The following is a 14,126-nucleotide window of genomic DNA, read 5'->3' on the forward strand; positions in this document are numbered from 1 at the left end:
AGTTTGAAGGTAAAAAATGGCCATAAATGAGCTTGTCCAGGCCATAACTTTGTCATTTATTGTGAAATTTTAAAATCATGTGGCACATTTGTTCACCATAATTGGACGGTGTGTTGCGGGAAAGAATTACACCCATATCTCCAAGGTCAAGGTAACACTTTGAGTTCAAAGGTCAAAAATGGCCATACATGATCTTGTCCGGGCAATAACTATGTCGTTCATTGTGAGATTTTAAAATCATTTGGCACATTTGTTTACCATTATTGGACAGTGTGTCGCGAGAAAGAATTACGTCGATATCTTCAAGGTCACATTTGAGTTCAAAGGTCAAAAATGGCCATAAATGAGCTTGTCCAGGCCATAACTATGTCTTCGTTGTGAGATTTTAAAATCATTTGTTCACCATCATTGGACAGTGTGTCGCACAAAAGAATTATGTCGATATCTCCAAGGTCAAGGTCACACTTTGAGTTCAAAGGTAAAAAATGGCCATAAATGATAATGGCATAATAATTCTTAAAAATCGCCATAAATTATATCCTCTTGTTTTGTGAAGACAACATGCAAAATAGTCTGTGTCAATGTGGCACGTGGGGCTATACGTCACGTCTGTGACAAAGCTGTAGTTTTAATTTTAACATTCAATAATTTGTTCACACAACATAATTATATTAAGACGTAAGGGTTTAGCTTATGATATGTAATAATATGTGGACACAACAAGTTGTAACTTAGTACTAACAGTACTTGGCAAAATTTATTGTATTTCTTAATGGCCCTTTATATACCTCTAAATGGTGTTCAATCATTGGATATTCTGTGGAGACCAACAGTTTTCATTTGAACCAAACTTGATTTAGAGAAAGTATTTAAGGTTATAATGTCTCATTTTGATGATTGTCTGGTCACATGACTCATTTCCAATTTAAGACAAATATCATGTGAAGCTAATTGAGCTTTGTTTTTGGAAAATTGGGCTTAATGCTTGTGTGTAAACTGTTGTCCCAGATTAGCCTGTGCAGTCTGCACTTTCCGCTTATATGGAATTTTTTGTTCTGAGGAATTCTCTTTAAAAAAATCCTGTTAAGGCAAAAAGTGGTGTCCCTGATTAGACTGTGCGGGCTTATCTGGGATGCACATGCATTAAACCCCATTTTCCCAGAACGAGGCTCAATTGTTGACGATACTTTCAGGCAGTGGTAGGACCCGACTACAACAGCTGGTTGACTGGTGTGGAGGGGAACAGTTTGACGGCTGCCTGATCTTTGATGAATGCCACAAGGCCAAGAACTTTGTGCCCGTATGTAGAATAATTGATTGACCAGTATTCGTGTCAGTCAAGGATAAAATTGACCAATGAACTGTTTTATTTTTGTAATAAATGATAGCCAATGGTTGCTTTGTTGGGATACTTATGAATTGTTAGCTCTGCACCTTTTTTGTGGGGTGGGGTGGGGGGATTTATTGGAAAATTAACTATGATTTGAAGTTTTGATTCACACCTGTGTGTTAACCCTTTCCCACTCAGAAGCAAAGTGAAAATGACTGTTTGCAAATAGCATACAACCAGAACAGCCTGCCAGTAATTCACAGTCTGTCAAGGTTTTATCCTGTTTGCTGCTAATAAGGGTTATGAATAAAGCCTTTAAAACTTGAAAATAGAAAGAATGGTCTTTAATTGAATTTGACTTTGTAAGGGATTGTAAATAGGTAAAAATATGTATCTAAGTGGTAAAGATTTAAACCATTAAGACATTGGCTGAGAATCACCTAACACATGATCTTCTTATCTTTATATTAAGTTTTATAAAGAACCAAAAGGTACTTAAGGGGTTGTCTGTATGTTGTTATTGGTGTAATTGGTATTTTTCATGTATTTGACATGAAAATCGTTTAGTAGGATGCCAATTATTACAAAAAACATTTATGTGCAATGGCTGTCATTGGCTGATGACATGATTTGTTTAAACAGACATAAATTGTAAATTTTCAGGGTAAAGAGCAAGCCAGCACCAAGGTTGCCCTGGCAGTGACGAGCATACAGAGGTTAGTGTACCCTCATGGTAATTTTTTTATGCCCCCAGTAGGGTGCCGTGGCATATAGCAGTTAAACTGTTAGTCCGTCTGTCTGTCTGTGTGTCCGTCCGACAACTTTAACATTGGCCATAACTTTTGCAATATTGAAGATAGCAACTTCATATTTGGCATGCATGTGTATCTCATGAAGCTGCACATTTTGAGGGCATTTTTTGTATATAACTATGTTTTAATAACACAAGACAGGAAAGGACGAGTGGAAAACTGCCAGGAACTTGTCAAACAGGATAAAAGCCTAATATAAAGTGTTCATGCCCTTTCAAGATATGGGCCATGCTCTGTGAAAATGGGGTTTAATGCATGTGCATTAAGTTTTGTCACAGATCAAGTTTAGACAGACTACACAGGTTAATCAGGGACGACACTCACGCCCTAAACTGGATTTTTGCTGAGAAGAGACTTTCTTGAAACGAAAAATATCTTAAAAGCGGAAATCGTCTCCCCTGATTAGCCTGTGCAGATTGCTCAGGCTAATTTGGAACGACACTTTACGCACATGCATTAAACCCTTTTTTCACAGAGCATGGCCCATATGTTTGTTTGAAATGTTTTCCAGGATGCTGCCTAAAGCCAGGGTTCTGTACTGTAGTGCCACTGGTGTCACAGACGTGAAGAACATGGTAGGCGCCTCCAGTCATCAACAAACTGTTTGCTTGTTACAAAGTCCAGTATCAAGAACATTCTCAATTTTTGAGCTCAACACAAAGTTGAGTCCGAATAAAGACTTAAGAATGTTTGTGATACAAGATCCTGGAGTTTGTACACTTATAATGTATTGGCTAATTTTTATGCCCCAGATCAAATGATCGAGGGTATATTGTTTTTGGCCTGTCTTTCTGTCTGTCTTTCTGTCCCAAAACTTTCATGTTGGTCATAACGTTTGCAATATTGAAGATAGAAACTTGATATTTGGCATGCATGTGTATCTCATGGAGCTGCACATTTGGAGTGGTGAAAGGTCAAGGTCAAAGGTCAAATATATGGCTTGAAAGCGGCATTAGGGGGCATCATGTTTCCGACAAACACATCTCTTGTTGTTTTATGTGTCTATATTGGAAAATCAACAGTTTGATATTAAGCTAATTTCAAAAGTCTTTCAAAGCACTGGTCATGGTAATTCTGTGTGTTACTTTCTACCCAAAGTTAATTTATGGTTGCCATAACTTGAAGTTTTGTCCAATACCAGAGAATACCAGAAAAGTTGAATGGGTTGTGATTAATTTGTAAATGGTTGCTGATTTTGCATGAAGCCCTGTTGAATCAATATATGCCTCATTGAATTTTCATTGATAGTTAGAAATAAACAAACATTGTTAACTAATCACTAATTGATGTTAACTATGTTTGTTAAAAATAAACAAACATATCCGTAACAACCGTTATTGTTACCTAATAAATCGAAATTCTGTGGGTTGTGCAAAATTCTTTTTATTCATAAGAGTTGCACTAAGGCCTCATTCTGGGTAAACATTTCTTAATGCATGTGCGTATAGTGTCGTCCCAGAAAAGTCTGTGCAGGCTAATCAGGATCAACACTTTCAGCTCGTATGGTATTTTAATTTGAAAGAAATGCTCCTCTTAGCAAAAATCCAGTTAAGGTGGAAAGTGTCTTCCCTGATTAGCCCTAGTGCGCACAAGATTTAAGCCCTGTTTTCCCAGAGCGACCCCTACTTAATGTTTGTAGGCTTTCATGGAACGTCTGGGGCTATGGGGCGAGGGAGCCCCCTACAACAACTTTGAGCAGTTCCTTGTGTCTGTACAGAAAAAGGGACTTGGTAAGTGAGGCCATTTCAATTAAACCTTTCCAAGTCAGAAGCCAAGAGAAAATGGCAATATACAACCAGCATAAAACAAGAACAGCCTGCCAGTTACTCGTAGTCTGTTCAGGTTTTATGCTTTTTGCTGCTCATTAGTATCTAAGTGTTTAAAAATAAAGCCTTTAAAACTTAAATCTATTAATTAAGGTAGTAAAGGGTTAACCAGTCGCCAAATTGTCGATTGCTCTGTACACTTAGTTATCTTGCATATGACAATCTATCCTTTACTCTTGCATGCTTTGTTGGAAAAAAAATCATTTTGACAATCAAGTCACTAAATTCAAAGCTGAAGGTTTCACTTTCAAATATGTTGAATTATATAGTTTCAAAATGAAGACATTTGAAGGTAAAATAGCCATTTTTAGCTTGGCGTTTTCGGAGAAAACCCCAGGTATTGTCATAGCCAGCTCGTCGTCAGCTGTCCGGTGTCTGCCATCCGTGTTGTGCTACAACCTTAACATTGGCTCTAAAATCAAAGTGCTTCCACCTACAACTTTGAAACTATATGTAGATGCACCTTGATGAGTTCTACACCCCACATCTATTTTGGGGTCACTAGGTAAAAGGTCAAGGTCACTGACCTCTAAAAAAAAAAATAAATTATTTATTTAAAACTGCACCCGTTATGCGGTGCTCTTGTTCTGCTTTGTTTTTGTTCAGAAAATTTTAATGTTATGTAGTTTCATCAATAATTCTTTCAAATCAATTATATTATTTGCTCCAACTTGAAGGTAAATTAACACATAAAATGCCCAAGTTTACTAGATACAGGTCATATTCTCAAAATGGGGAAACAAAGCTATGGATACTGATGTTAACCAAAATGGTGTTGGGCAGTTGGTCGACAAATCACTACAAAAGTCAATGTGATGGCAAAATCCCGGCCACTATACTTGCAGGCATACAATGTAATGGCAAAATCCATGTCACTTTACTTGCAGGCATGGCAGATTTTCATATACTGTTATCAGTAATTTTTCAAAATTAGTTGATCATTTTTTTCCCCAATTTATGGTGAGTTAATTGTAAAAATGCCCAATTTTACCAGATATATGTAATAGTGTCGACAAATCACTAATAATGTAATGTCATAATCACTTTCACATTACTTGCAGGCATGGCTGAGATTCTTGCCATGGAGATGAAGTCAGCGGGCATGTACGTGTCCAGGGGCCTCAGTTACAAACAGGCAGAGGTACAGGCATCGTCCAGGGGCTATAATCTGAAATACTTGTAGTTGGTTTTCTCTCAGTTACAAACAGGCGTAGGTACGGGCATTGTGCAGGGGCTAGAATTTAAAATACTTGTATTTGGTTTTCTCTCAGTTGCAAAAAGGCAGAGGTACAGGCATTGTCCAGGGGCTAGAATGTAAAATACTTGTATTTGGTTTTCTCTCAGTTACAAAAAGGCAGAGGTATGGGTGTCGTCCAGGGGCTAGAATGTAAAATACTTGTAGTTTGTTATCTCTCAGTTACAAGCAGGCAGAGGTATGGGCATTGTCCAGAGGCTAAAATCTAAAATACTTTCAGTTGGTTTTCTCTCAGTTACAAAAAAGAAGAGGTATGGACATCGTCCAGGGGCTAGAATAGAAAATATTTGTAGTTGGTTTTCTCTCCGTTACAAACAGGAGTATGTAAAGGCATTGTCCAGGGGCTAAATGTAAAATACTTGTACTTTGTTTTCTCTCAGTTACAAGCAGGCAGAGGTACGGGCATCGTCCAGGGGCTAGAATCTAAAATACTTGTAGTTGGTTTTCTCTGAGTTGCAAACAGGCATAGGTATGGGCATTGTCATGAGGCTAGAAGGTAAAATACTTGCAGTTGGTTTTCTCTCGGTTACAAACAGGCGGAGGTACGGACATTGTGCAGTGGCTAGAATATTAAATACTTGTTGTTGGTTTTCTCTCAGTTACAACCAAGCAGAGGTACGGATTGTCCAGTGGCTAGAATGTAAAATACTTGTACTTTGTTTTCTCTCAGTTACAAACAGGCAGAGGTACTTGCATCGTCCATGGGCTAGAATGTAAAATATACTTGCAGTTGGTTTTCTCTCAGTTACAAACAGGTGTAGGTACGGGCATTGTGCAGGGGCTAGAATCTAAAATACTTGTAGTTGGTTTTCTCTCAGTTACAAACAGGTAGAGGTACGGGAATCGTCCATTGGCTAGATTCTAAAATACTTGTAGTTGGTTTTCTCTCAGTTACAAAAAGGCAGAGATACAGGAATCGTCCAGTGGCTAGAATGTAAAATACTTGTAGTTGGTTTTCTCTCAATTACAAAAAGGCAGAGGTACGGGCATTGTCCAGGGGCTAGAATGTAAAATACTTGTATTTGGTTTTCTCTCAGTTACAAAAAGGCGGAGGTATGGGCTTTGTCCAGGGGCTAGAATGTAAAATACTTGTACTTTGTTTTCTCTCGGTTACAAAAAGGCAGAGATACAGGCATTGTCCAGTGGCTAGAATCTAAAATACTTGCAGTTGGTTTTCTCTCAGTTACAAAAAGGCAGAGGTACGGGCGTCGTCCAGGGGCTAGATTCTAAAATACTTGTAGTTGGTTTTCTCTCAGTTACAAAAAGGCAGAGGTACGTGCATTGTCAAGGGGCTAGAGTCTAAAACACTTGTAGTTAGTTTTCTCTGAGTTACAAACAGGCGGTGGAATGGGTCTCAACTAGGGGCTAGAATAAAAAATACTTGTAGTTTGCTTTCTCTCAGTTACAGACAGGCATAGGTACATGCATCATCCAGGGGCTAGAATGTAAACTACTTATTTACTGTAATGTAAAATACTATTTGTTACATGCTCTTCTACTGTTGCTTTCTTGAAATTAATGTTGAAAACTTTGCCAAAACACATCTTGAAAATTTTTCATTTACCTTTGATGTTTTTAAATGGATTATAATGCCTAATTATGATGCAAGCCAAATACTCGCTAGAGTCAAAAAAGAATTAATTGTAATTATCTTGCATGAAGAAGCTGGATTTGGGTTCAATTTCAGTTCATAACAGTGGAGGCATCACTGAGTAAGGAACAGAGAAAGGTGTATGACACAGCAGTGCATGTGTGGTAAGTAGTATTAGACTTGTTCTGGGTAAACTGGGCTTAATGGATGTGCGTAAAGTGTCATCCCAAATAAGCCTGTGCATTCTAAACAGGCAAATCAGGGATGACACTTTCCGTTTTGATGGGAAATTTCATTTAAGGGAAGGAAATCCAGTTAAGGCATAAAGGGTTGTCCCTGATAAACCTGTGCAGACTGTACACGCTTATTTGGAACTTTCCAAACATGAAACAAGCAGGTGTTTTCCCAGAGCAAGGCTAAACTTATGAAAACTTTTGCTACATTCTGATTGGATAATTTGACCACATAACCTGGACTGAACATTCTGATTGGATAATTCGACCACATAACCTGGACTGAACATTCTGATTGGATAATTCGACCACATAACCTGGACTGAACATTCTGATTGGATAATATGACCACTTAACCTGTCCTTTCAATCCAAATTGACCCACTTTGTATGTTAGTTTGATATTACTCATGTCTCAGGATTTTTGGGCCTCACTTAATAAACTAATCCATTTTCAACACTATCATAGTATTCTCTTTACACAGTTATGAGTTGACATTTAACAGGAAAATATAAGCGTTGCTTAGTCCATTCTATTCTTTTCAAATCGTGAAAAAGGACCACAAACGGAAAGATAATTCTGTGTTTCTCTATGTGATTGTCCATGTTTGTGAATAGGGTACAATAATTTATATTGGATGAAATGTCGTGGTTTAAATAAAAGACTTTTGTGAGCACCTTGATTCGTGGATTTCTGATTTTGGCAAAGAAAGAGAAATTTGCGTCTGTAATTTTCCTATGTGTTTGTGTTAAGTTTGTGGATCAGATTTTACATTTGAGCTTTTTATGCCCCAGGTAGGGTGGCATATAGCAGTTGAACTGTCCGTCAGTCAGTGTGTATGTCAGTCTGTCCGTCCGTCCGAAAAAACCTTAAACGTTGGCCATAACTTTTGCGTTATTGAAGATAGAAACTTGATATTTGGCATGCATGTGTATCTCATGAAGCTGCACATTTTGAGTGGTGGAAGTTCAAGGTCAAGGTCATCCTTCAAGGTCAAAGGTAAAAAAACTCAAAGCGGCGCAATAGGGGGCATTGTGTTTCTGAGGAACACATCTCTTGTATGATTCTATTGTGACGGTGAAGTTGGACATAACTCAAAATTTGAATTACATTTGAAACCTTATGCTTGGGAATATGTAAAGCATTACATTTTTATGTTAAAGCAATACAGTTAAACTTTAAAATTAGAACAGTGTATGTGAATTTTTTTTCATCTTTTGAATTAAAAAAATTACTGCCTAGTTTAGTTTATATTCTTTTACATCATAATGCATCATGCATTATAGATACCTTCCTCCTTTTACAGGAACGAGCTCCGTAAAGCTCTCGAGTCGGCTGTGGTACGGACAGCCAGTTCAAATACTCGAGTGTGGCAGCAGTTCTGGTCCTGTCATCAGCGCTTCTTCAAACAGCTCTGGTACGCACACATGCAAGCACTTAATTACACTTTAATGAATGTGTCTGAAGTTTCGTCCCAGATAAGCCTGTGCAGTCCACACAGACTAACCAGGGACAACAAGTTCGGCTTTATGGAATCTTCGTTAATTTGAAGTCATTTTAAACAAAAATCCAGTTGTTTCTTAAAGTGTGATCCCTGATTAGCCTGTGCAGACTGTACAGGCTATTCTGGGATGACACTTTAGACATATGCGTTAAGCCCAGTTTTCCCAAAAGGAGGCTCATATATTGTCTTCAAAGATTATTGAAGGTCAAATTACAACACTGTTAACAAAACTCTGTCTGTTTTAAAGCAGTATATCAGGCAGTTAATCACCTATTGTGATACTTCTGAATTTCAATTTTGTAACATGAACCGGAGCATGATGTAGATTCTACTGACATTTCAGTTGGCTGGGTTAATTTGTTAAACTGGAAGGTTGGGGTTACATACTTGCTAAGTTGTAAATATTACACTAGCTATGCTATGGTTTTGTTTTTACAGCCTGGGTATGAAGGTCCCTGTTTTGTTTTCCAGCCTGGGTTTGAATGTCCCTGTTTTGTTTTCCGGCCTGGGTATGAAGATCCCTGTTTTTTTCCCAGCCTGGGTATGAAGGTCCCTGTTTTGTTTTCCAGCCTGAGTATGAAGGTCCCTGTTTTGTTTTCCAGCCTAAGTATGAAGGTCCCTGTTTTGTTTTCCAGCCTGGGTATGAAGGTCCCCACTATCATATCAGAAGCCAAGAAGGCCATGGACAGGGGACAGTGCATTGTGATTGGTCTGCAAACCACTGGCGAGGTAGTATTTGAGATACGTTCAGGAAAAACTGGGCTAAATGCATGTGCGTAAAGTGTTGCACAGATTAGCCTGTGTAGTCCGCACAGACTTATAAGGGACCAAACTTTCTGCCTACACTTGATTTACATTCCGAAATGACCTCCTGAAAATGAAAAATTCCATAAAAGAGAAAAGTATCCTCCCTAATAAGTCTGAAGAGGCTAATCTGGAACGATTCTCTATGTACATGTATTAAGCCCAATTTGTATGAAAATATCTGTTTTGTTGCTGGGATGGGGGAGGGGCCCAGTTTAGATTCAATGATGACAAAATCTAAAATATATTATTGTGTTAAGTATTATGCTGCTCTATTGACCGGTTTGTTATATCTTCAAAGTACTACATGTTTGTTGGGTATAATGCAATTAATTTATTGAAGTCATCTTTCTGGAAATAGAAAAACAACTTTTGTCTTCAGTAGACATGACTCCTCTGGGTGCAATAGTTACTATACCCCTCAACTGCCTGTACTATTTATATAATATGTCATATAATAGTGATTTTTTCCTTCTTTATAAAGTTCCCATGAAAAGTACTTTCCCAATTGATGACAAATTACAAATTTCCCAATAAGTGTCTGAAAAATTCTCAAAAGGAAGGAAAGTTGTGTCAATTTTCTTCCAAATGTGCATCATCTGCAAGAAAAAAAGAGTATTATAACTGAACATTTCAGGCAAAACTGTAAAACAGTTTTTAACTGGGTTTATGCAATTAAGTACTAAGCAATCGAAAATGTCCATAAAGACATATCTGAAGATTTCACAACACAATTTTCCCCAAATTTCAGTCTTTTTTGTGCATATTTTTAGCACGGCTGTTTGTGGAGAAAACCCAAGGTATTGTCATAGCCAGCTCACCGTCTGGCGTCTGCCGTCCGTGTAGTGCTAAAACCTCAACATACAACTTTGAAAATTCATATTTAGATGCCGCTTGATGAGTTTAACACGCCACATGCATTTTTGGGTCACTAGGTCAAAAGGCAAGGTCACTTCTGATAAGCTTTAATTTATTAAAAACTGCACCTACAGCCGAGCGTCGACACCCACTATGCAGTGCTCTTGTTCCCAATTTGCATGGTACTGGTACTTTTCTCAATTGGTCGAGAATGTTTAATGCATAATTTATCAAATATTATGTTACATACTATAACAAACTATATAGCACTATAAAAAAAGATGGCACAATATATAAGACATTATTATTTGAGCCACTCTCTGAGAAAGCACGGCTTTATGCCTGCATATTAAGTGTCATCCCAGTTTAGCCTGTGCAGTCCTAAAAGGCTAAACATTGTAGAATGCACAGGCTTTACTGGGACAACACTTGACCCTCATGCATTAAGCCCTGTTTTCCCAGAGCACGGCTCATTTCCTTGATTTCAGGCCAGCCTTGACAGCGAGTTAGACAAGACGCGAGGCAAACTGACGGGTTTCATGTCCCTGTGTCGGGAGATATTGTACAGATTCATCGAGAGTGCTTTTCCCACTCGTATTGTTCCAACAGTGAGTGTGGGACGATTTGCTTTAGTTAAAACCTGTATATGAGCCTCATTCTGCTAAAACTGGGCTTAATGCATGTGCGTTAAGTGTTGTCCCAGATTAGCCTATGCAATCCGCAATATTTCAAAAATGTCTTGTCGTACAAAATATGCTTGTTCTGAAAAGATGTGGAAGTATCTAAGTTATTTTTTTGCTCCCAGTAGGGTGGCATATAGCATTCGAACCGTCTGTCCGTCCATCTGTCAGTCAGTCCGAAAACTTTAAGATTGGCCATAACTTTTGCAATATTGCAGATAATAACTTGATATTTGGCATGCATGTGTATCTCATGGAGCTGCACATTTTGGGTGGTGAAAGGTCAAGGTCATCCTTCAAGGAAAAAAGTAAAAAAATATAATCCAAGGGAAGTAATAAGCTTTAAAAGGGAGATAGTTTCTAAACCTGCCTAATGATATATTGAAATTTATTTCAAAGCGGCGCAATAAGGACCATTGTGTTTCTGTCAAACACATCTCTTGTTAATTTATAAAAATTAACATAAAACAATATTAACTGCAAATGCTTTGAAAATATCTAAATAGTTTAATTGTTCCAAAATTAAATAAAAAAGTAAAAATAAGTTAACACCCTATATTTATATTGGAAATGTGTCTGAATTGAAAACCATTTATTTAAATCCCAGAAAAAGACAGATTAACCCTAAACCACTTTGATACGTATTTTCACGCAATTGTAGTCACTTAGAAAGTTATATTTAATTTAATACCTTTCTTTCAAGTTTCAAGTTTTTAAGGCTTCATCTCCAACCCTTAGTTACTGATGAACAGCACACAGCATAAAACCTGAAAAGACTGCGGTTACTCACAGGCTGTTCTGGTTTTATGCTGGTTGCAGATGGCCATTTTCACTTCGCTTCTGATTGGGAAAGGGTTAATTTATGCCTGACAGTTTTATGTATACGCCAAATCTTTTAATATACTCCTGAAAGTTGCCTGCATTTTCAGAAAGAAGGTGATGTTGCAGAGGATGAGTGGAGTGTAACCGCTAAAAACATGCTGCTTGATTTCACGAAGAAGATCAACCTGCCGGACTCACCGTTGGACGAGATTATCGACAAACTTGGTGGACCGAGTAATGTGGCGGAAATGACAGGTCGAAAAGGCCGAATAGTACGACACTCGCCAAACGACACACCAAGATATGAGACTCGAACCCTCGACTCTGAGGCCTATGGAGCTATTGATAGCCTTAATGTGCAAGAGGTAATTCTTAATAAGTGTTTATTATGCTCCCCAAAAATTTATTTTGGGGGAACATGTAGTTCGCTTTGTTAAATTGTTGTCTTTAAAAAAATTATATTTACAATGGTTATGCATATATAAACTCAATGATGTTATTAACTGGCAATATGCCATACAACTTTCACTGTATTTTCATAGTGAATAGAAAATACCCCATTTTCATGTGACATTTCTCAGCCATTGCAAATACATGATTATAGATTGGCAAATAAAGATTGATAAGTGTGAATATTGGAGTTGATTTTTGGTCAGTTTGTAAGTCGATCCATGGTTCAGGAAATTCTTATTGGATGTTAACATGTTGTTGAGGGAACTACTTCAACATTTCTCAAGCAATTTAATTAAAACTTCGAAGATGTCATCACTATGCAGTAGAGATGTACATGACACTTCAACCCCAAGAATTTATGCATTTTGGAGTTATTTTCCCTGGCTTAATCATAGCTGAAAAAGCAGAAAGGTGGTATTTGTCATGACGTTCTAACAAAGCAAGAGTTTTAGTAGAATATGAGAGATAAGAATAGAAAGAACTATGAACCTTGTTCAGGGAAAACGGGGCTTAATGCATTTGCTTAATCCTTTACCACATAGATTAGTATTTTGATGCTTTTGTAGTCAAATAGAAAGTTACGTTTAATGAAATACCTTTCTTACAAAATTCTCGTTTTAAATGCTTCATCTCCAACCCTTAGATACTGATGAGCAGCAAATAGCACAAAACCTGAACAGACTGGGAGTTTATCACAGGCTGTTCTGGTTTTGTGCTGGTTGCAAAAGCCATTTTCACTTCTTATGGGGGAAAGGGTTAAAGTGTCTTCCTAGATTAGCATGTGTAGTCCACACAGAAAAATCAGAGACAAAACTTTAAGCCTGTGCAGACGACACTACGGATATGCATTAAGCCCTGTTTTCCCAGAGCATGGCTCATGTGCAGTCTTAAAAACAGATCATCTGTTTCAGCGAGGGTTATGCAATCTTAATAACAGAGAATCCTTTTCAGCGCAACATGTTCATGGAGGGTAAGAAGCTGGTGGCGATCATCTCAGATGCGGCCAGTACCGGTATCTCGCTTCACGCTGACCTGCGGGTGGCCAATCAGTGCCGGCGCGTTCACCTTACTGTGGAGCTACCCTGGAGTGCTGACAAGGCTGTACAACAGCTGGGTCGCTCTCACAGGTCTAACCAGTCCAGGTGGGGGATGTTCTGTAGCTCTAAATTAAAGGCAAAAAAATTAACCTCTGGGAGAAAGAGGCTTAAATTCATGTGCGTAAAATATTCTCCTAGATTAGCCTGTGGATTCCCAATCAGGGGCGACTTTTTCCGCTTTTATGGATTCATGTGCGTAAAATATGGTCCTCGATTAGCCTGTGGATTCCCCATCAGGGGCAACTTTTTCCACTTTTATGGCCCTAGATTAGCCTGTGGATTCCCCATCAGGGGCAACTTTTTCCACTTTTATGGCCCTAGATTAGCCTGTGGATTCCCCATCAGGGGCGACTTTTTCCGCTTTTATGGCCCTAGATTAGCCTGTGGATTCCCCATCAGGGGCGACTTTTTCCGCTTTTATGGCCCTAGATTAGCCTGTGGATTCCCCATCAGGGGCGACTTTTTCCGCTTTTATGGCCCTAGATTAGCCTGTGGATTCCCCATCAGGGGCAACTTTTTCCACTTTTATGGCCCTAGATTAGCCTGTGGATTCCCCATCAGGGTGACTTTTTCCGCTTTTATGGTCCTAGATTAGCCTGTGGATTCCCCATCAGGGTGACTTTTTCCGCTTTTATGGTCCTAGATTAGCCTGTGGATTCCCCATCAGGGTGACTTTTTCCGCTTTTATGGTATTTTTATTTTAAAGGAGGTCTCTTCTAAACAATAATCCAGTTGAGGCAGAAAGTTTTGTCCTTGATTAGCCTGTGCAGACTACACAGACTTATCTGAGAGGACGCTGTACTCTTATTTTATCAGATTGTATTCTGCCATTAGCCAAATATGCAAATGGTTACCAGTTAG

At 38.4% G+C, this 14,126-nt stretch overlaps 1 protein-coding gene across 2 annotated transcripts in view; it reads left to right on the forward strand.

Annotated features, from left to right (window-relative positions):
• Nucleotides 1-14,126, forward strand: part of LOC127833723 (protein strawberry notch homolog 1-like) — a 58,701-nt gene that overhangs the window by 26,150 nt on the left and 18,425 nt on the right. For both annotated transcript variants that reach the window (XM_052359145.1, XM_052359146.1), the window contains exons 9-19: nt 1,194-1,300; nt 1,994-2,046; nt 2,654-2,717; nt 3,782-3,872; nt 5,030-5,109; nt 6,911-6,978; nt 8,354-8,464; nt 9,187-9,280; nt 10,702-10,821; nt 11,823-12,080; nt 13,120-13,310. In XM_052359145.1, coding sequence (XP_052215105.1) covers nt 1,194-1,300; nt 1,994-2,046; nt 2,654-2,717; nt 3,782-3,872; nt 5,030-5,109; nt 6,911-6,978; nt 8,354-8,464; nt 9,187-9,280; nt 10,702-10,821; nt 11,823-12,080; nt 13,120-13,310 — 1,237 coding nt within the window. The remainder of the gene's footprint in view (nt 1-1,193; nt 1,301-1,993; nt 2,047-2,653; nt 2,718-3,781; nt 3,873-5,029; nt 5,110-6,910; nt 6,979-8,353; nt 8,465-9,186; nt 9,281-10,701; nt 10,822-11,822; nt 12,081-13,119; nt 13,311-14,126) is intronic.

The sequence above is a fragment of the Dreissena polymorpha genome, chromosome 6 (genome assembly GCF_020536995.1).
Source record: "Dreissena polymorpha isolate Duluth1 chromosome 6, UMN_Dpol_1.0, whole genome shotgun sequence".
NCBI classification, from domain to species: Eukaryota; Metazoa; Mollusca; class Bivalvia; order Myida; family Dreissenidae; genus Dreissena; species Dreissena polymorpha.